The sequence below is a fragment of the Oryctolagus cuniculus genome, chromosome 10, assembly GCF_964237555.1.
Source record: "Oryctolagus cuniculus chromosome 10, mOryCun1.1, whole genome shotgun sequence".
Taxonomy (NCBI): domain Eukaryota; kingdom Metazoa; phylum Chordata; class Mammalia; order Lagomorpha; family Leporidae; genus Oryctolagus; species Oryctolagus cuniculus.
In genome coordinates this window covers 16,341,236-16,362,641 of record NC_091441.1, presented here as the reverse complement: position 1 = coordinate 16,362,641, position 21,406 = coordinate 16,341,236, and the positions used below count along the sequence as shown (strand labels likewise).

At 36.2% G+C, this 21,406-nt stretch overlaps 1 protein-coding gene across 8 annotated transcripts in view; it reads left to right on the top strand.

The window, feature by feature from the left end:
* The window catches only part of RELCH (RAB11 binding and LisH domain, coiled-coil and HEAT repeat containing), a 127,728-nt gene that overhangs the window by 23,411 nt on the left and 82,911 nt on the right, over positions 1 to 21,406 (top strand). For 7 of the 8 annotated variants that reach the window (XR_011379300.1, XR_011379301.1, XM_008261433.4 and 4 more), the window contains exons 2-8: positions 133 to 222; positions 8,157 to 8,228; positions 8,340 to 8,395; positions 8,494 to 8,607; positions 18,066 to 18,269; positions 18,364 to 18,455; positions 19,075 to 19,365. Coding sequence is in view for 6 of the 8 variants with exons in the window: in XM_008261433.4 (XP_008259655.3) it covers positions 133 to 222; positions 8,157 to 8,228; positions 8,340 to 8,395; positions 8,494 to 8,607; positions 18,066 to 18,269; positions 18,364 to 18,455; positions 19,075 to 19,365 (919 nt within the window). In the remaining 2 variants the exon portion in view is untranslated. The remainder of the gene's footprint in view (positions 1 to 132; positions 223 to 8,156; positions 8,229 to 8,339; positions 8,396 to 8,493; positions 8,608 to 18,065; positions 18,270 to 18,363; positions 18,456 to 19,074; positions 19,366 to 21,406) is intronic. The other variant, XM_002713624.5, reaches the window with a different exon arrangement.

The following is a 21,406-nucleotide window of genomic DNA, read 5'->3' as shown; positions in this document are numbered from 1 at the left end:
CTACTTTAGTTTTTGGTTTCACTAGAATTCATGCTTTTATTAACTGGAAATATTGATAGGTATTTTCATTCCCATCTGTTATTTTGGCAGTTAAATAAAGATCTATTTCTTTAATTTTTTTTTTAATTTCAGATCGAGCTGGGAGCATCAGTACTCTTGATTCTTTAGACTTTGCAAGATACTCAGATGATGGTAACAGGGAAACAGATGAGAGAGTGGCAGGTGAGTAAGATTATGGATATAGATTTAAATGTTTTACTTTCCAGTAATAATGAAATGGCTTGAGGGATTCTCTTCTTTCTATAATTTTTAGTATATTAATGTAACTTACCATTAGATACAAAATTATATTACTAATGTATTGTTACTAATTACTAATTTATTATGTTGGGGATACCCCAACTTCCTCTTCCAGTGGTGTTGTGAATTTCAGGTTCTGCTTGTATTCACTTACAGTTTGCTGAGTTCTGCTTATTAATAGCCATTTACAAGCAACCAGTTGTAATATAAGCTTAAGTTAGTCATTTTGTTAGTACAAAGTTAAGCTTAGCCTTATTCCTTAATCCTCCAAACCAGGGCTGATATTCAGGTATGTTTATCAGTACAGCTCTAATGATTGTTAAAAATTGGTTGAAATTGTTCTATTCTGGTTACTGAAGAAAACTTTGCCTGTGTTCCCTGGGAGCTCTCCAGCCATCAAAGTATGTTTCCAGAAACTTCCTATAACCCAGAAAATAGAAGATAATACTTGGTACATTATTCCCCACCCCCATCACTATTGGTCTGTAGGTACTTGAGAGCACCAATTTGTACCCTGTGTTCTATCTATACTAAAAGAGCCCACCTGGAACCTGCTGGAGGTCTACCCTCACATTCACCAGTGTAACAGCCCTGGCTCCTTAGGTGTAAATATCTAGTACCTTTCTGTTACCTCAGAAGCATGGCTACCTGCAATTGAAGTCATTCTTGAGTGCATTGCAGTTATAGTTTTCATAGACTTGGCTCTGAGAGAGATAAGAAAGGCAGTCAGACATCAATTAGTTTATGTTGAGCTCCTTAGAATGGTGGATATTAGAACAAGAGGGATGCCATATGGGACATTGAACTTGAGAGGGCATCATGGGGTCATACCCATATGTGGATTTCTATTTTGACCAACTCTATTCTTCCATTTACTAGAGCAAGTTTTCTAAAGCCTACCAAATACTTACTTGCTATGGTCATTATGAATAAAAACAATTGCTAGTTTTTATTAGCACCTGCTCCATTCTTAATACTCTAAATGTGTATTGATTCATTCGGTGGTAAAATCCATCATACTTCCCTCCTTAAGAAATGAAGACATGCAGAGACATTATGTAAGGCATCAGTAGCAGAGCTAGGATTCAATCCAGATAACTTAGCAACAAAGCCTACAGTTGAGTATACCATATGCTGCTTCTTGGCATGAAGGACCAAGTTTTGATGTAATTAAAAATGACATTCCAATATGACATTCATTTCTTGCTTGATAATAGAGATTGAATATTTAAAATTTTCAGTGTTATGAGTAGAGGAAATTTGTAATTGTTTTTAGTTCAACAAAAGCTGAATGAGGATTTAGCAGTGCAAACAGTAGCATTATCAATTTAATGGGGAAGTTACTGGAAGAGTTTCATTTGACTGGTTTCAAATCATGGTTACTCATAAGCATCATTTATTGACAATTGTATCAAAACAGCAAGTCACATCACTAACATCTAAAAATTAGCAAATCAAATGGAAATTATTTGAGTAATTTTAGAACTTATTTATCCTACCAATTATACCACTTATTAAGTAACAATGACGGCTGGCACCGCGGCTCAATAGGCTAATCCTCTGCCTGCGGCGCCAGCACACCGGGTTCTAGTCCCGGTCGGGGCACTGGATTCTGTCCCGGTTGCCCCTCTTCCAGGCCAGCTCTCTGCTGTGGCCCAGGAGTGCAGTGGAGAATGGCCCAGGTGCTTGGGCCCTGCACCCGCATGGGAGACCAGGACAAGCACCTGGCTCCTGGCTTTGGATCAGCGTGGTGCACTGGCCGCAGTGGCCATTGGAGGGTGAACCAACAGTAAAGGAAGACCTTTCTCTCTGTCTCTGTCTCTCTCTCACTGTCCACTCTGCCTGTTAAAAAAAAAAAAAAAAGTAACAATGATACATATCATTAGATATGTTATATATTAAATATATAGTATTTATTTAGGGACTAAATAAATATATTGTTTTGTATGATTTTATTGTACTAATTATTACATTTAGAAAGTAATGCCTATCTAGAAATTAGCCACATAATTATGTTCTTTCCTTTAATTTCCTTTTCAAAACTTAATTGAGTCAAATTTAAGAGGTTCATCATTATTCTCATTATTTAGATATTTTGTACTCTCAATTAGGGAAAAATATTGATGTAAAAGCAAATTCTTGATAGCTTAAATTAATAATTTAATTATTTGGAACAGTCTGTAATTATTCTTGGCAATATTAGTAGAAAAGAAGAAATTAGAAATTTTTCTGACCAGATTTAACTGTTTACATGACGTTTTTATTTCTGACTTTTTATTAGGACTCAAAGTGAAAATGTTTATATTCTCCTTCTGATCCAGTTTGTGATAGTCAGTGAATAAAGAGCAGTAAGTCTGGATAGCCCACAGGCTTGAACAACTAAAAGTGAAATATATTAAATATGTGATAGTTTTAACTTTACATTTTAATAGTTTTATATACTTAATATGTAAAAAGCATATAAATATATATAATTCAAGAATTTGCTATGTCTCTACCTTTGGAGAGAGAAAGTAACTTTTAATTAGTATTATTTGCTCATTTATGAATACATGGTTTCTTTCATATTCATTGGGAAAAAGGAAGAATATCGGTTCCCCAGGAGAATAGCTTTCAGTCTCTTAGTGCTTTTGTATTATAGTGTTGTTGAATCACATGTGTGAGTATGTAGATGAAACATCACAAAAAGATTTCACTTATTCATAATCCCCATTTCCAAACAGATTTTAACTCCTTTTGCTAACCATTGGTAGTAACTTAAAAGCTTAACAAAGACTAATAATCCAAAAAACTTAACTTTTTGTGTCATCTGTCATTGGGTCACATATAAACCTCACCAAGAATGAAGGGGCATCTAAGAAAGAACAAAAATCTCTTTTGCCATTTTCCTGTGCCACTGTTAGATAGAAGTCTGTGGATAGCAAAGATCATGAGTCCATTGTCCCAACAGGCAAATGTAGGATTTCTACAACCTTTAATCAGCTGTTGTTTATGAGATGGAGACTGTGTTTGCCCCTGCTCTCCTGGATTTCAAAATCTAGTTATTTTCTCAAGTCTTTATGGATTATCCTTCAAAGAGGAAGGAATCTCTAGATAAACAATTATTTCTTCAACATGTTCTCTGCCCTAGAATCTATGTTAGGTGCTTGGCATAAAACTTTTTTAATCTTATTAATAATACTCCATGTTATTGTAAGAAGTCATAAGATCCTTGTTTTGTAAACTAGAAAGTTGAGGCTTACCAGGTTGTGAAATTTACCCAGTAGTGTCAACACATAGGGTTTTTATTCCAGAGTCCACAATGCTGCTTCTTAGTATGAGGCTGTAGCTCTTATCTATCTGTGCATTCATGTGGATTGCAGAATCGTGTCTTTCTTGTACAGCCTATTTCAACATAAGCTGTTTTCAAAGAAGTAAAATTCTAAAAGCTTTATATTTTAGACATTTTCTATTTCCCTATTTTCCTTATGAATTATACACTTTCATATAAAAGCAGTCTAAGTAGTAGCAGATTAATGAGCTTTGACTGATTTTTTTCTCTTTCGTTAAAAGGCTTAAAAGATAAAGGTAACAAGAGGCATCCATATTCTAAATGTTGAAATTGCCATTAGTTAATTAATTTTAGGCATTTTAAGTATCTGCTTTGTGTGTGTTAGGCATTGTATTAAGTAGTAGGTAAGTAATATGAAGTACATAACATTTCTGCCCTCAAGGAATCTGTTTTGAAATGTGTCTATAAAGAAATACATGTTCAGTGCTTTGGAAATAGTGACAAGAACCTATTAATAATTTTAGAACCACCTATATTCTTATTTCCAGTGCACAAGATCTATCATTTAGCATCAAAACTCTTGAATCCTTTATCTCTGTTACTCTATTACTTCTCTAATTTACAGTTTGACTCTGCTGGGATATAGAGAACTACAAAAACTATGCTTTCCAAATTGTAAGGAAAGACACTCTTTAATGCTAGAAAGATCAGTTAATATTTCAGATTTATCACATGGCATGAAGTATTGGAATGTCCATTCACTAAGCAAATATTTGTTGAACGCTTACTCTGTATTCTAGGTATTATGTTGTTCTAGGAACAACGATCAATAGTTAAGACAGTATGAAGCCTTTAATAACCTACCATAATCTAGCAGACATTCTAAAATGGCTTTCAGACTTCTGCTTCTGTCCCCTGGATAACAAGCAGCATTGGTACCCTCTCACTCTATAGATAGATAGTGACCTGGTAACATCCATATCCAGCCCTTTCTCCAGATTAAATATCTTATTATATATTTCTTCCCAGACACAATATCTACTTCCTATGAACCATGCCTTTTGAGTTCCTTGTTTTGAACCTTATCTAAATTTCATTTTATGTCTTTGTAGAATTTAAAATAGGATATATGTTCCAACAAGGTTTTAAGGAAGACAGGTAACATTTTGAAAATGTTTTCCTGCACTTATTACCATGAAATGAAATTAGTCTCAAAGGGAAAAAATTGCAGCATTGTGATGGGTAGTTAAGTTACAAATAGAAATAATTTAAATAGCCATTAAGCTTTTTTAGATTTTAGTGTTTTTTTTTTCATTTAGATTACCGTTTCCTAAAGTATATTTCTCAACAATATTAGTTTAGCAGGAAAAAAAATTTTGAGAGAAAAGAGAATTGTACAGCTAGATAAGTTTAGAAAATCAGTTTTCTGCTGGATTTTTCAGAGCCTTTAAAAATGGTTGTAGGTTTTTATAGTTACTTATGTGAGAACTCAGAAAGGTGTAAACTATGACAATTACAGAGACAGCTGAGATAACTGATTATTTAGGGAGTTACTAAAAGATTGGAATAAGTATGACTTGGACATTGAATTTATGTGAAGGTGAGGGCAAGAGATAAATGAAGAGTAATTTCCAGCATTCCTATTTGTCCATCTGGGTGTTATGCCATTTGTGGAGAGAAATTGCAGAAAGAGGACCAGATTTGAAAGTAAAATGATTATATTCATTTAGATAGGATCAAGTTAAAAATTTTTGGGTTGGCTAGGTGGCCGCCAACAGTTGGGGCTTGTGATATAGTGGGGAAATAATTCAGCTAATCTGGAGTTACTTGTACTGATTTAATCATTGATTATTTTGGTTAATTGGCAATATTGATATACACCTACATCTTCGGAATTATTACATTAGTTCTAGTAAAATTGCATTCAGTGGAGTTGGGCAAGTAGAATGAATAGGTTGATTGTTGGTTGTTGGTTCCTGCAGCATTTTTTTTAATACACATAATGTCATCAAATATTTTTTAGAAGAATCATAATATTTGAAAAAACTTTGAAGTTATTTAGTTCAGTGTATCATTTTACAGGGTAATTAATTTGGGGCTTTAATGCAATGTTTTAATTAACGCAAATTCCTATGTGCTTAAATACAACACTGCTATTAAAGGACCTTTCTTGTAAAACTCTTTCTCACATAACTGAAGTTACTTGATCATACTGTGCCTTAATAGAGCATCAAAGAAATGCCTTTGTCTTTTAAAATCTTTGTTGTATATCAAGAAACATGCAGCAGAGTGAATTCATTTTGATAGGCACTATCTTTTCCAAGTGCTGGTAATGTCTTAATAAAATTTGGCAATATATATGTATATGTGCATAAAAATATGAATTCTTGCCGTCTGACATGGGTTTTTCTGGCTTTCTGTGCCTTAATCTTTCAGTGTTTTGCTCTTTGTCATCTGAACCTTCACCAATTGAATTTTGAGTTTTTCCTGGTTTGTGTTTTAACCAGTTTTCCCTTTCATTTTTTTCATATTTCTATCATTGTGGTATAGGGCATTTCTGATCTGCAATTGTTCTGTAATATGTCAGTAAATTTCAAGTCATTTGAAAGCATAAATTGTATACTAATTTTATTTAAGGTACAGTTAGATATTTTCAGATCAAAATCAACTACTTCAAGTTCTGAAATTTAAAAAAGAAAAAATAAACCAACATGCTATTTAAACCTTTTCCGTACTTGCCTTACACACTGAATGTGTATAGTCTTTAATATAAACTCTGAATTTCCAGAAGTGTAAGTTTTAGGGAAAATTTTATAACTTTGTTGCACAGAAATGTTTGCAGATCAGCATTGCTGACTACCAAAAAGCATATTTTAGCATACAATGTCATCTGATTTTTATTTGTGCTTCTGTATTGCTGCAGTTAAATTCTGTGCATCAAAATAATTGGCCTTCATGTACTAGTTGTATTCAATGACATCTTAAGTTTTTATTGAAAATATGCAAACTGCGTGAATCCTAATTTTTCCATATTTTTATATCTTTGTTGTCTCTGATAACATCTCATTTGACATCTTCATTTTTCAACTTATAATCAATCAGAAAAAAAAATACATCTTTAAGGTAAAAGCTTAAATTTCCTGGTTTTTATGCAGAACTATTTCACTACTATAATTTTTAATATTAGTTTGTGGCAAGGATCATTTAAGCTTCCCAGAGCTTCATTTAATAAAGATGTCTTTTTTAACCAACTCTAAGCTTGCTTTTTGTTTGGCACAATGTAAATTTTAAGAAAATTTCCCAGATAAGATACATGTAGTTATATCTTTCTCATGATGAAATGTTTTATGAGTGTATTAAAATAGTTCCTCAGTATACATGTTTATCTTATAACCAGAATATGAGACTATGAGAAATCTTTGAGCTTTGTTAATAATTGTTAACAAGATCAATCCTATTTGAAGAGTTATGAGAAACTTGAAAAAAAAATTTTTAAAGATTTATTCATCTATTTGAAAGTTACAGAGAGAGAGAGAGAGAGAGAGAGACAGAAAGAAATCTTCTATCCGATGGTTCACTCCCCAAGTGGCTGCAACCACAGGGGCTGGGCCAGACCAAAGCTAGGAGCCAGGAGGTTCCTCCAGGTCTCCCACGTGGGTACAGGGGCCCAAGTACCTGGGCCACCCTCCATTGCCTTTCCAGATACATTAGCAGAGAGGTGGATCAGCATTCTGGAGTAGCCAGAACAAGAACCAGCACCAATATGAGGTACTGAAGCCACAGGCCTGAAGCTTTTAAAATTTACATAATTTTAGTTAATATCCTTAGATAACTATACTTTTAGAAATGCATATAATCATTTGCTTCAGAATTATTTTATTTAGAAATGAGAAGAAACCATTTCTACTCTTTGACTTTAAATGAAAACTAAAAAGCTTTGCAACCTTTTTTTGTTATTTAACAACATCTGTGCTTGCTTTTAGAAAATTTATGCTTGTTTAAAGAAAAATTAACAGGCATCCCAACATTTGTTAAATACTTAAGCCATTTCCCTTCTTAACATCTTAACAAAGATCTATTCACTATTTTCTATACTGATTCTAATATTCTGAACAATGCATTGAAATATAACTTTTTAAAAAATCCCAAGGTTTTAGGGATACTTGTTTGAACTTCATCTAATTCTTATTGATTCTCCTAAAATTATGTCAGCTGAAAACATCTCATTATATTTTCTTGCGTAGAATGTATGAAGCAGAAATATCCAGATTACTAATATTTTTATTTGCCTAAATGAGAGTATGCCATAGAATTTATTTTTAAGTAGAACTATCCTTTGTCAGACAGCTAGAACGTTTGATTATAGTCCCCTGAATTCTATTAGAACTATGGAAAACATTCACCAGTTTGCTTGCAAATCAACTCTGCTGCATGCGTTCACAAATTTCATAAAGATTGCATGCTTTCTGTTTTCAATACAAATTGTATTTTTTTTTCATACCCATCCTTGCTTTTTATTTTTTTATTTTTGTTTCCCTTTTCTTGGTTGGATGCCTGTGTGTGTTTATTCCAAATCCCTGTCCAGTCCTGGAGTTTGAACTACGGAAAGCCAAGGAGACCATTCAGGCCCTCCGAGCCAACCTGACAAAGGCTGCAGGTGGTGTACATAAAACTTTTTTGAGACTTTTTCTACTTTGACAATGTAGAAGTAGCTAAGATATGTTAAAGTATAAAATAGTAAAGTATTATTTATATTTTTTTCCACCAGAACATGAAGTTCCTTTACAGGAACGAAAAAATTATAAATCAAGTCCTGAAATTCAGGTAGGTAAATAACAGATCTAAAAATGTTTTTGACTGGTAGCACAAATGTAGAAGGAGGAAAACTTACGGTTCTCCTTATGTCTGTATTTTGCTTCTAGGAGCCAATCAAACCTCTTGAAAAGAGAGCTCTAAACTTCTTAGTCAATGAATTTTTATTGAAGAATAATTACAAGCTTACATCAATTACCTTTTCAGATGAAAATGATGATCAGGTAAAGTTACTTTTTAAAAAACAGTAATTTATTTACTTTTTAATTTACCTAATTTCCCTTTTATCTACTTTACAATTTTTTAAAAATTATACATGTGGTAAAATTCTATAAGGCTAGTGTTACCTGGTGTCTTGCCTACTCGATCTAGTTTTCTGTTGGCTTACAAGGCTTTTTATCTTTCCTCGTAGCTTTCTACATAAAGACTTTTCATTCTTTCCATATAACTTCCTACAACTCCCCATTACTATGTAATGCACTCATATTTGCATGTATTCCCAAAGTATGCTACTTTATCACTATAAAGCACTTACTTGTTAATGTATACTTATAAATCCTGTTTAACCTCCTCAATAACACTATAATAATTAAAATGTTAGGTAAGTAGAAAACACAATAATTAAGGGAGAATTTTGAATGAATAATATGAGCTGTGACTGTGAAGAGGGCCCAGTTTTAAAACTTCGTTGTTATTTTTCTGATAAAGTCTTGTAACCAAAGGAATGGTTTTAGTATTATCTCTCAGATCTGGAATATCTCTTCTTCTTTGTGCTAATGATCAATTTGAATGTTATACTTTATATATTTTTTTGAAGATTTATTTCTTTATCTTGAAAGTGTTAGAGAGAGGGAGAGATAGAGAGAGATCTTTGATCTGGTGGTTCAGTCCCCAGATTGCTGCAGTGCCCAGCTCTGGGCTAGGCCAAAACCAGGAGCCAAGAGCTTCATCTGAGTCTCCCAAGTGGTTGGCAGGGACCAAAACACATGGCCATATCCCATTGCTTCTTCTAGGCCATTAGCAAGGAGCTGGACCAGAGGTGGAGCAGCTGGGACACAAACTAGCACCCATGTGGAATGCTGGCGTCAGTGTTGCAGGCAGTGGCTTTACCCACTGTGCCACAATGCCAGCCCCTAAATCTTGTACTTTAGAAACTTAAATGCTAGGGAGTTTGTTATGTGGAAGTCAGGCCATCATTTTAAAATTAAGATTAGTCTCTTGGTTCATAAAATTTCCCACTGATCTTTTAGCAAAAATACATACTCTCTAAGGGAGCTATCAGTTCCATTACTCACTTAATTACTGTAATGTATTTGGCAAGAATTAAATGTAATAAATATTTCTCTTTATTTTTTTACTAAATAGTAGCTTTACTGAACATATACTACATAAAAACATTAGTAATGTTTAGTAACAAATATGATACTACAGTATTATACTATGTATACTATGTATTATACTATATAATACTATGTATTATACTATGATTATAGCTTAGGTAAATCAAGTTTAGTAAATGATTAAAGAATGAATAAAGAATAGTTTTGAAGATGTTTTGAATAAAGAACAGTTTTGAAGATGAGTTGAAAGGATGAAGAATAAGAGGGGAAAGAATAAATGGAACACATTGAAAACAAACAACAACTTGATAAATTTAAACCTAGCTATATCAAACCACCCTACCACAATACATACATTTATTTTAAAGATTTATTTATGTATTTGAAAGTCAGAGTTACACAAAGAGAGAGGGAAATGTCTTCCATCTGATGGTTCACTCCCCAGATGGCCGCAACGGCTGGAGCTGCACTGATCCGAAGCCAGGAGCCAGGAGCTTCTTCCGGGTCTCCCACGTGGGTGCAGGGGCCCAAGGACTTGGGCCATCTTCTACTGCTTTCCCAGGCCATAGCAGAGAGCTGGACAGGAAGTGGAGCAGCTGGGTCTCGAATTGGCGCCCATATGGGATGCTGGTGCTTCAGGCCAGGGCGTTAACCCACTGTACCACAGCACCGGCCCCAATACATACATATTTTTAAAAATATTATTTATATATCTGAGAGACAGATTGACACAGAGAGCTTGCATCTGCTCATTTATTCCCCAAATGCCTGAAATGGCTAGGGTTGGGTCAGGGCAAAGTAAGAAGCTAAGAACTCAGTCTAGGTCTCCCTCACAGATAGCAGGCAACCATGTACATGAACTATTACCTGCTGCATCCCAAGGTGCATGTTAATAGGAAGCGTCAGTTGGGTGTACAAATGATATTGAAAACCAAGCACTATTATGTGGGCATCCCAACTGGTGCTTAGTCCCTACACTAAACACCAACCCCAATTATATTACTTTTAAATATGTATGTCACTAAGCTAAACTATACCATGGCCATAAAATACAACTTAATATTTAAGAGCTTTTAAGTTATATAAAATATGTCAGTAACAAAGATATGGAAAATCCCCTACTAGTTGGAAACTCATGAGTTAAATAACAAATCAAAAATGAAACTAAGAAGTATTTTGAACTAAATCAAGAAGAAAGTGAAACATATCAAACTTTGAGATAAAACTAAAACAGTAGTTAGAAGGAAAATTATAGTACTAATATGTCTGTGTTAGTTACAAGGAAGGATATCAAATCAATAAGATAGGCTTTACCTAAGAAAGAAAACCAAGTGAGACCTGAAGTAAGTGTAAGAAAGAAAATAATAAAGATGAGGACATACATAAATGATACAAACAACAGAAAACAATAGAGAAAAGTCAGTGAAACAAAAATTAGTCCTTTGAGAATATCAGTAATATTGAAAGACTTATAGCCTGATGGATAGCGAGAAAACAAAGTATCAAAATTAAGAGTTAACAAGGTTACCTTGCTACATATTTTACTTAAATTCAAAGGTTTGTGAAGACATGTTATGAACAACACTATTTGAAAAAAGACAGTCACCAAAACTCACTGAAGACAGAATATTTGAAGAAGTTTACTAAAGAAATTAAATTTGTAGTTAAAAACTTTCTCACAAATAATACTTCAACTCTCAGGTGTTTCACTTGTAAATTCTAAACATTTAAGAAAGAGGTTCTCTCTGTCTCTCTCTCTCACTGTCCACTCTGCCTGTCAAAAAAAAAAAAAAAAAAAAAAGAAAAGAAAAAAAATAGAAGAATAAATGAAAGAAAAAAAAGAAAGGAAATAACAGTTCTCCACAACATCTAGAATTTGAAGAAATAGAAATACTTCCCAATTCTGTGAAATCAGCATAATTCTGATATAAGAACAAAGACATTATAAGCAAGAAAGATCACAGGCTAATTTCCCTTATAAATATAGATGCAGAAATTCTACATAACATTTTAGCAAATCAAATAATATGTAAGACAAATAATACTTCATGACCAAATGGGGTTTATCTTGGGAATGAAAGGCTGACTTAATATCCAAAAATCAATCAGTGTAATTTTAGTGAGATACATAAAAGAGAAATCAGTCATCTGAAAAGATGAAGAAAAAACATTTGACACAGTCCAATGCCCAATTCCCTATAAAAATTTTAAAGAAAGTGGGAATGGAGGAGGCTTTCTTCAGCTGATAAAAGGTATCTACAGACCAGGAGAAGCACCTGGCTCCTAGCTTCAGATCAGCACGATGCGCCGGCCACAGCGTGCCGGCCATGGCAGCCATTGGAGGGTGAACCAACAGCAAAAGGAAGACCTTTCTCTCTGTCTCTCTCTCGCTGTCCACTCTGCCTGTCAAAAAATAAAAAAAAATAAAAATAAAAATAAAAAAGGTATCTATAGAAAACCTATTGCTAACATCATATTTAGTGGTAAAAGATGAAGAAGAAAACAAGAATATATACTCTCACTGCTTCTTCTCAACTTTGTACTTAAGATTCTACCTAGTGGAGTAAATCAAGTAAATGCAATAAAAGGCACATTTTAGAAATGAAAAAACAGGCCGGCGCCGCAGCTCACTAGGCTAATCCTCTGCCTGCAGCGCCAGTACCCCAGGTTCTAGTCCCAGATGGGGCACCGGATTCTAGTCCCGGTTGCCCCTCTTCCAGTCCAGCTCTCTGCTGTGGCCCAGAAGTGCAGTGGAAGATGGCCCAAGTGCTTGGGCCCTGCACCTGCATGGGAGACCAGGAGGAAGTACCTGGCTCCTGGCTTCAGATGGTCCCAGCACAATGGCCGTGGTGGCCATTTGAGGGGTGAACCAACGGAAGGAAGACCTTTCTCTCTGTCTCTCTCACTAACTCTGCCTGTCAAAAAAAATAAATTAATGAAATAAGAAATGAAAAAATAACACTGTCTTCATTCCCTAATGACATTATCATTTATGAAAAATTAATATCATCAATGTGTTGATTATGGTTGCCATTTTTAATGTACTCCTAATCTCACTGGGATTTTTTTTAAATATTGATTTATTTAAAGGCAGTGTTACGAGAGAGAGAGAGAGAGAGTCGGAGATCTTCCATTCACGCCCCAAATGGCAGCAACGAAAGAGTGCTCGGCCAGGCTGAAGCCAGGAGCCTAGAATTCCATCCAAGTCTCCCACATGGGTGCTGGGGCCCAAGTACTTGGGCCATCCTCCACTGCTTTTCCAGGCACATCAGCAGGGAGTTGGATTGGAAGTGGAGCAGCCAGGACTTGAACCGGCCCCAGAATGGGATGCCAGCATCACAGACGGCAGCCTAACCTGCTATGCCACAATGCCAGTCATGTACTGGGATTTTTTTTTTAAGCATTTTTTTTTATTTATTTATTTGAAAGGCAGAGTTACAGAGAGAGAGAGATTGAGAGAAAAAGAGAGAGAGAAAGAGAAAAATCTTCCATCCACTGGTTCACTCCCCAAATGGTGGCAATAACCAGGGCTAGGCCAAGTTGAATCCAGGATCCAGGAGCTTCATGTAGGTCTGCCATGTGGGTGCAAGGGCCATCTTTGCTGCTTTCCTAGGCACATTAGCAGGGAGCTGGATCAGAAGTGGAGCAGTGGAGACAACTGATGCCCATATGGGATGCCTGCTTTGCAGGCGGTGGCTTAACCCAGCATGCCATGGCACCAGAACTGCACTAGGCATTTTGTAGAAAGTAATGTATTTATCCCAAAATTCATATAGAATTGGAAGAAAATGTTATAGCCAAAAGAACTTGAATAAGGAAGAATGGAGTTGGAGGACTTAAAGTACCTAACTTCAAGTCTTTTTTTTTTTTTTTTTAGGATTTACTTATTTATTTGAAAGTTAGAGTTACACAGAGAGAGAAGGAGAGGCAGAGAGAGAGAGGTCTTCCATCCGATGGTTCACTCCCCAGATGGCTGCAACAGCCGGAGCTGCGCCGTTAAGAAGCCAGGAGGCAGGAGCTTATTTCGGGTCTTGCACATGGGTGCAGGGGCCCAAGGACGTGAGCCATCTTCTACTGCTTTCCCAGGCCATAGCATAGAACTGGATTGGAAGTGGAGCAGCCAGGACTCAAACTGGTGCCCACATGGAATGCTGGCATTGCAGGTGGCAGCTTTACCTGCTAAGCCACAGTGCCAGCCCCTTCAAGTCTTAAAAGGTACTTTAGTCCATACAGTGTCATATTTGTGTATAGATAAGTAAGTCAAAAGAACTGAAAAGAGAGTTTAGAGACAGACTCACTTTTGATTGCTGAAAAAAGGTGAAGTAGGGCTTCCTATTGTGGCACAGGCAGTTAAGCCAGCACTTGTGATGCTAGCATCCCATATCGGAATGCTGGTTTGAGTTCCAGCTGATCTGCTTCTGATCCAACTCCCTGGAAATGCACCTGTGAAAGGAGCAGGAGCTGGCTCAAGTTCTTGGGCCCTTGCTATTCATATGGGAGACCTGGCACAAACTAATCCTGGCCATTCCAGCCATTTGGAGAATGATCTAGCAAATAGAAGATCTCTTTCTCTTTCTGTCTCCATCACTCTACCTTTTAAATAAATATAATAAATCTTTGGGGAACAAAAAGGCGAAGTAAATTTATTGTAGAAAAAGAGTCTTTGTTATCCTTCTGCTATAAAATTGAACTTTGTACTGTTTATTAAAATGTTATCAAAATGAATCATAGTCTTAAATATGTATTCTAAAAGACTTCTAGGGCTGGCGCAGTGGCACAGTAAGTTAATCCTCCACCTGTGGTGCCAGCATCCCATATGGGCACCAGTTCTAGTCCTGGCTGCTCCTCTTTCAATCCAGCTCTGTGCAGTGGCCTTCGAAAGCAGTAGAAGATGGCCCAAGTGCTTGGGCCCCTGCACCTGCATGAGAGACTGGGAAGAAACACCTGGCTTCTGGCTTCGGATCAGTGCAGCTCCAGATGTTGTGGCCGTTTGGGGAGTGAACCAGTGGACAGAAGATCTTTCTCTCTGTCTCTCCCTCTCACTGCCTATAACTCTACCTCTCAAATAAATAAGTAAAAATCTTTTTTTTTTTTTTTAAACAAAAAGACTTTTAAAGGAAAACATCAAGGGAAATCATTTCAGTCTGGTAAACTAAACAGACATTTCTTAGATATGACACCAAAAACATGTTATTGTCCATCAAATTTTCTCTCACTAAAATTAGTAATTTCTACTCTTTGGAAAACCACTCTTAAGTGAATTGAGATAAACCATGAATTAGATGACAATGTTTATAAGTAATATATCTAATAAACAATATAAAGATTTTTCTAAGTTCAAATAAGAAATCAATCCAGTTTTTGAAAGAATGGACAAAAGGTTTAAACAAGTACTTCACCAAAGAAGAAATATCAGTGGCAATTAAGCACAGGAAGAAGATGCTTAATATCTTTACTCATTAAGGAAATCCCAATTAAGTCATCTTTGATACCAAGATCCATTTATTAGAATGTCTAAGTCTGTGCAAGGATATAGGACAACTGGAAATATTACGGCCAGAGCTACGCCAATCCAAAGCTAGGAGCCAGGACTTCTGGGTCTCCCACGTGGATGCAGGGGCCCAAGGGCTTGGGTCATCTTCTACTACTTTCCCTGGCCATAGCAGAGAGTTGGATTGGAAGTGGTGCAGCTGGGACTCGAACCAGAGCCCATATGGGATGCCGGCATTGCAGGTGGTGGCTTTACCTGCTAAGCCACAGTGCCAGCCCCTTTAAGTCTTTTTATTTATTTATTTATTTTTTTTTATTTTTTTGACAGGCAGAGTGGACAGTGAGAGAGAGAGACAGAGAGAAAGGTCTTCCTTTTGCCGTTGGTTCAGCCTCCAATGGCCACCGCGGCCAGCGCGCTGCGGCCGGCACACCGCACTGATCCGATGGCAGGAGCCAGGTGCTTCTCCTGGTCTCCCATGGGGTGCAGGGCCCAAGCACTTGGGCCATCCTCCACTGTACTCCCTGGCCACAGCAGAGAGCTGGCCTGGAAGAGGGGCAACCGGGACAGAATCCGGCGCCCCGACCAGGACTAGAACCTGGTGTGCCGGCGCCGCAAGGCGAAGGATTAGCCTAGTGAGCCGCGGCACTGGCCAGCCCCTTTAAGTCTTAAAAGGTACTTTAGTCCATACAGTGTAGCTTTATCTGCTACACCACAGCACTGGCCCCCAGATGACACGTTTAGACTTCAAATTGAGTTACCATGGTAATATAGACAGATACTTAGGTTTGATTTTTTTTTCCAAAGCCTCTACTTTTAATACTTATATCTCCCTCAGATTTAATCTTCAATAATAGTTGTCCCAGTATTCAAATAAATCAAAGGATTAAGAGTTATCACATTTAGGATAGTCAAATGAATCTGTCATGGTTTCTCAAAGAGGATCTTGTAAAGAAAATATAACTAAGTGTTATAAGGTATGAAATTAGTACTAAAGTGTGTTATATTAGGAATGAAGAATGGCAAGACATTGAATTGCATGTAGTTGATTGCTCTGGAACTTCAAGTCCTTCCAAAACTCTGCCTACAGAATGCTTGAAATGCTATGACTTTTTGTACTTTTAATAATAAAATTGAGTTAGATTGAGTTAAAGAGATGATGCAATGCACAATAAATCATAGAGCAACTAGTTGGGTTCCAAAAATTACTGAAATCACTTTTAATAACAGAAGTTAGATTCAAACAGCTATAGAAAGAAAATAAGCAGATTAAATTGCTTACTTACCCATTAGCTTTTGCACAGGTTAGAATAATAGGGAGGGAAGAACAAAATGAATATCATCAGTGAATTTTCTTATAATCTATAATAAAATGCACAATTTGTTAACTAAGACTTTTTTTAACCTAGACATGTTTTATGACTTCATGCAAATATTTGAGCTGTTTTAGAAGCTTGAATATTAATATAAGTCTTAAGATTAGGAGTTTACATTTTTGAGAGATCTAATAAGAAGATTACATATATATATAGCATCTTTTTAAAAAAATTTATTTATGTGAAAGGCAGATTTATAGAGAGAGGGGCAGAGACACACAGAGAGAAACCTTCCATGTACTGATTCACTCCCCAAATGGCCACAATGGCTGAGGCTGGACCTGGCCTAAGCAGAGAGCCTGGAACTCTATCCAGGTATCCCATTTTGGTGGCAGGGGTCCAGGTACTTGGGCCTTCTTCCTCTACTTCCCCAGGCACATAAGCAGGGAGCTGGATTGAAAGCGCAGGAGCCAGTTCTGGAACTGGTGCCCATATGGGATGCCGGCATCTCAGATAATGGCCCAACTCGCTCTGTCACAACACTGGCCCCATATATAATATCTCGACATCTAACACAATTAAACTTGTTTATCTGGAATATCAGGAAACTGATGTTCTTGAACATTGGAAGATATAATTTTTTAAAGATTTATGTATTTGAAAGGCCCAGTTATGGGGCTAGAGGAAAGAAAGAGATCTTCCATCCAATGGTTCACTCCCCAAATGGCCACAACAGCTGGAGCTGGGCCAGTCAGGAGCCAGGAGTTTTTACTGGTGTCCCACAAGGGTACAGGGATCCAAGCACTTGAACCATCTTCTGCTGCCTTTTCAAGTGCACTGGCAGGGAGCTGGATCAGAAGTGGACTGGCTGGGATTTGAACGGGTGCCCATGTGGGATGTCGGTGCTGTAGGGTATGGCTTAATCCGCTGTGCCACAACACTGGCCCCATAAGATACTCTCTGAAAGATGCTGGTAGAATACTGATCCATTGTTCGGGGTAAAAAGGCCCTTTCAACTATGATTCCTTATTGAATAAGCTACTAAGGAGCCAGATCAGAAGTGGAACAGCTGGGTCTTAAACCAGTTCCCATATGGGAAGCTAGCATGTAGGCTATGGCTTTACCCGCTATGCCACAGTACCACGCCCCTAAAATAAACCTAAAAACAATGTTTACTCACTTGGGACATACACTTAGATGTTACATCAAAATTATGGTTATTATGTGATTTCCAGATATTTGCATTATTGGTATGAATCTCACAAATGCAGTATTAGGGGCCAGCATTGTGACATGCCCAGATAAGCTGCTGACTGTGATGCCAGCATTCCATATCAGAGCTACAGTTCGAGTCCCAGCTCTGTTTCCAATCCTGCTCCTTGCTCAAGCACTCAGGAAAGCAGAGTACTTGGTTCCCTGCTACTGTCATGGGAGATCTGCATCCCACCCCCCCTTTCTATGTTACTCTGCCCTTCAAATAATTGCTTTAAAAAATGCAGAGTAAAATCTCCTCAAAGATTTTTTTTTTCATCTTTTAGGATTTTGAATTATGGGATGATGTAGGATTAAACATTCCAAAACCTCCAGACTTACTGCACCTTTACCGAGATTTTGGGAATCATCAAGTGACTGGAAAAGATCTTGTAGATGTGGCAAGTGGAGTAGAAGAAGATGAATTAGAGGCCCTTACCCCAATTTTAGGCAGCCTTCCTCCAAACCTTGAAACTTCTCAGCCTGTAGAGGTAAGAGATAGCCACTAACTAATCACATCTACAGAAAGTACTTATACTATACAAAAGATATTGAGTTTCTGTTTTTCTCCTGTTTTGATTTTAGAACTCCTTGCTAGTACAGAAGTTAGAAGATAAAATTAGTTTATTAAATAATGAGAAATGGTCATTGATGGAACAAATCAGAAGACTTGAAAGGTTAGTCTTTGATCATCATTTCTAAAATTCCTCTTTAAGTTTTTAAAAGATACTGGCAAATTATGTAAGTATATGAAACAACATTTCAGTTACATTTTTCACATTCCTATACTTCTAAGACAATGTCATATAACTGCTCTATATATTCAAAATAGTGATGTCCCTTTTTCCTCCTACATAGTTATTATATATCAGTGTAATGGTCTTATAATCAGTTGTGTTAGAACTAAGACATAAGATAACTCTTCCTTGAGTTGTCATTGTTAGTAACTTCTTCACATTAGTTTTAGCATCTTTCCCTTTCATTAATGTATTTAATTTTTATTATCTGTGAGTTCAATGGAATTATTCCCTTTTTGCAGATGAAGAAAAGAGAGTTAAGAGCTAATCAAAAGCAGGTTTTATAAAGCTATTTCAAAGCTTCATTGTTGAGAGTTGACAAGACTATATAGGAAACATCAATGAATATGGTACAGGAAAGTTTTATCTCTTGTCAAGCCATTCATTATTAATATGTTGGACTTCTAGAGCATTAAACCCATTATTGTACCTTATGCTGTTATCAAAGTTTTCAAAAGTACAAGTTGTTCACTGGTAATTTCTGTGTTTCTTTTTACAGTGAAATGGACTTCCTCAAGAATGAACAATTTGCCATCCCAGCAGTTTGTGAACCTATTCAAGTGTGTGTGGATCACTCTCCGCACAAAGACTCTGAAGAAAGTGGACAGAGTCCAGTTGTAAATAGTTCAGACAGAGGAAAAAACAATGATATCCATCTTTCAATATCAGATGAAGTTGATTCCACTATTCCTAAAGAAAATTCCCCAAATTCTGTCCCCAGAAGAGAAAAAGAAGGAATGCCATCTTCCTCATCGAGTAAAAACACAGTTCATTTTGACAAACCCAATAGGTTAGTATGTGTCCTACGTTTTGAAATGCATCTCTCAGCTGTTTTTATACATTGTCAAATTGAAACAGCTTCAATTTATATACAAACTGCTTTTGCAGATCGGGTATATGGATTTTTGAATTTGGAATGAATGTAACATGTCATGTAGTTACTAAAATAAATTATATCAAAGAGGAATAAGCGATAAATGGCTAGATTCTCTTTTAGTAAGTACTTAAAACCAGAAATAATGTATACATAGGATATTTCAGAAAGTTCTTTGCCCAATTTTACTAACTCCTTCTTAGTTCCCTCAACGTCCTGTTTTTTCTTTGCACATGCTGTTCTGCCTTAATGGGAATACTTTTGTTCTTTTTGCCTGGCTAACTCTTACTTAGTGTTCAAGTGTCAGATAAGATGACTGGTCTTCCATGAAGTCTTTGCTGCTCAAACGACTAGGTTAGATGTCTTGATTGTGTGTTCCCAAAGCAACTGCTTGATTGTTTGTCTCATACTATAAGGTTTATCATTATAGTCCTTGTAACACTGCGAGGCATGTGGTAAGAGCTAACAACAAAACAAAAAAAGATTCATTGAAAAAATTTAGCAGTCATCTATCTCCATAAGTAGGCCTAGGAATATCAAAGGTAATATATGGTAGTACTTCTAGATACCAAAGAGTTCTTATGACCATGCCTCATCCATATTAGAATAAATATACTTTAAGAAACACACCATGTTTATTTTAATTCTGTAATTTCCTTAATACTAAAAGGGAAAAAATGCACCTAATAGGCACTCAAAAAGTTGTAGTGCATGAGCGGAAAACTTTCTTCTTTTTAGAAGTTTATTTTTTAATTTATTTGAAAGGTAGAGTTACAGAGAGAGGAAGAGAAATGGAGAGAGACATAGAAAATCTTCCATCCGCTGGTTCACTCCCCAATGGCCACAATGGCCAGAGCTGGGCTAAGTCAATACCAGGAGCCAAGAACTTCTTCCCGGTCTCCCACTTGGGTGCTGGGGCCCAACTACTTGAGCCATCTTCTGCTTTCCCAGGCACATTAACAGGGAGCCGGACTAGAAGTGAAGCAGCTGGTTCTCAAACTGGCACCCAGATGGGATGCTAGCATGACAAGAGAGGTGTAACCTGCTGTGCCATAGTGCCAGACCCTGCTTTAAAAAAAAAAATTATTACTTCTGAGTAGGTATTTGAATTTTTAATTTTAAAGCAAATTATTCTTGTTTTTCTATTATATCCTAATACTGGGTAACATAGTCCTCTAATAGGGTGAGGAGCAATGACCTTATAACTAACAACACACAATAAGATATTTGTATGGGTTAAGTGAGTTAAAATGCATAAAGCACTGAGAACTGTGCCTGATATACATAAAGAACTTGGTTAAATGCTCCTTTCTTAAAGGTATTTATTCAAGTTATAATCGAAAAGTGTTTAAAATTTTATTTTGTCTCCTCCTCTAAAAAATATGATCATGAAAGTCTGTGCTTTTCTCATTCTTAGTTCAACTGCTTCAGTTCAATAAAAACCAAATAATTTAATTAAGAGATTATTAAAATTGGCACAATATTAGCCATGGAAGCAGACACAGGAAAAAGGACTTGAAACACAAACTATTCCCTTCTGTAATGTAGGCAACTGTGCAGTTCCAAAACCTTCTTTGGAGTCTTATAATGACTGAAGGATAGAAAACAGGTAATAAGTATTGGGTGACAGTATTTATTATGCCTGGTAACACATGAAGGGACTTCAAAATATTTATGAAAAATGGATTATGAAAAAAATATATAGCTATCAAAACTTTTGACACCAAAATCAAGTTATGTTTTAATTCATTTTCTTTTTTATTCTTTTTTTTTTTTAATGAAGCAAAAAACAATATTCCTGAACAGTCAAGACAAGGGCTGTATATAATCATCAAATCTCAAAATATCAAGTTCACTTCTATATATTACATTTTAGGTACTCTATTAGTTACCACAGATCAGGAAGAAAATATGGTATTTGTCTTTTTGGAACTAGCTTATTTCACTAAGTATAATA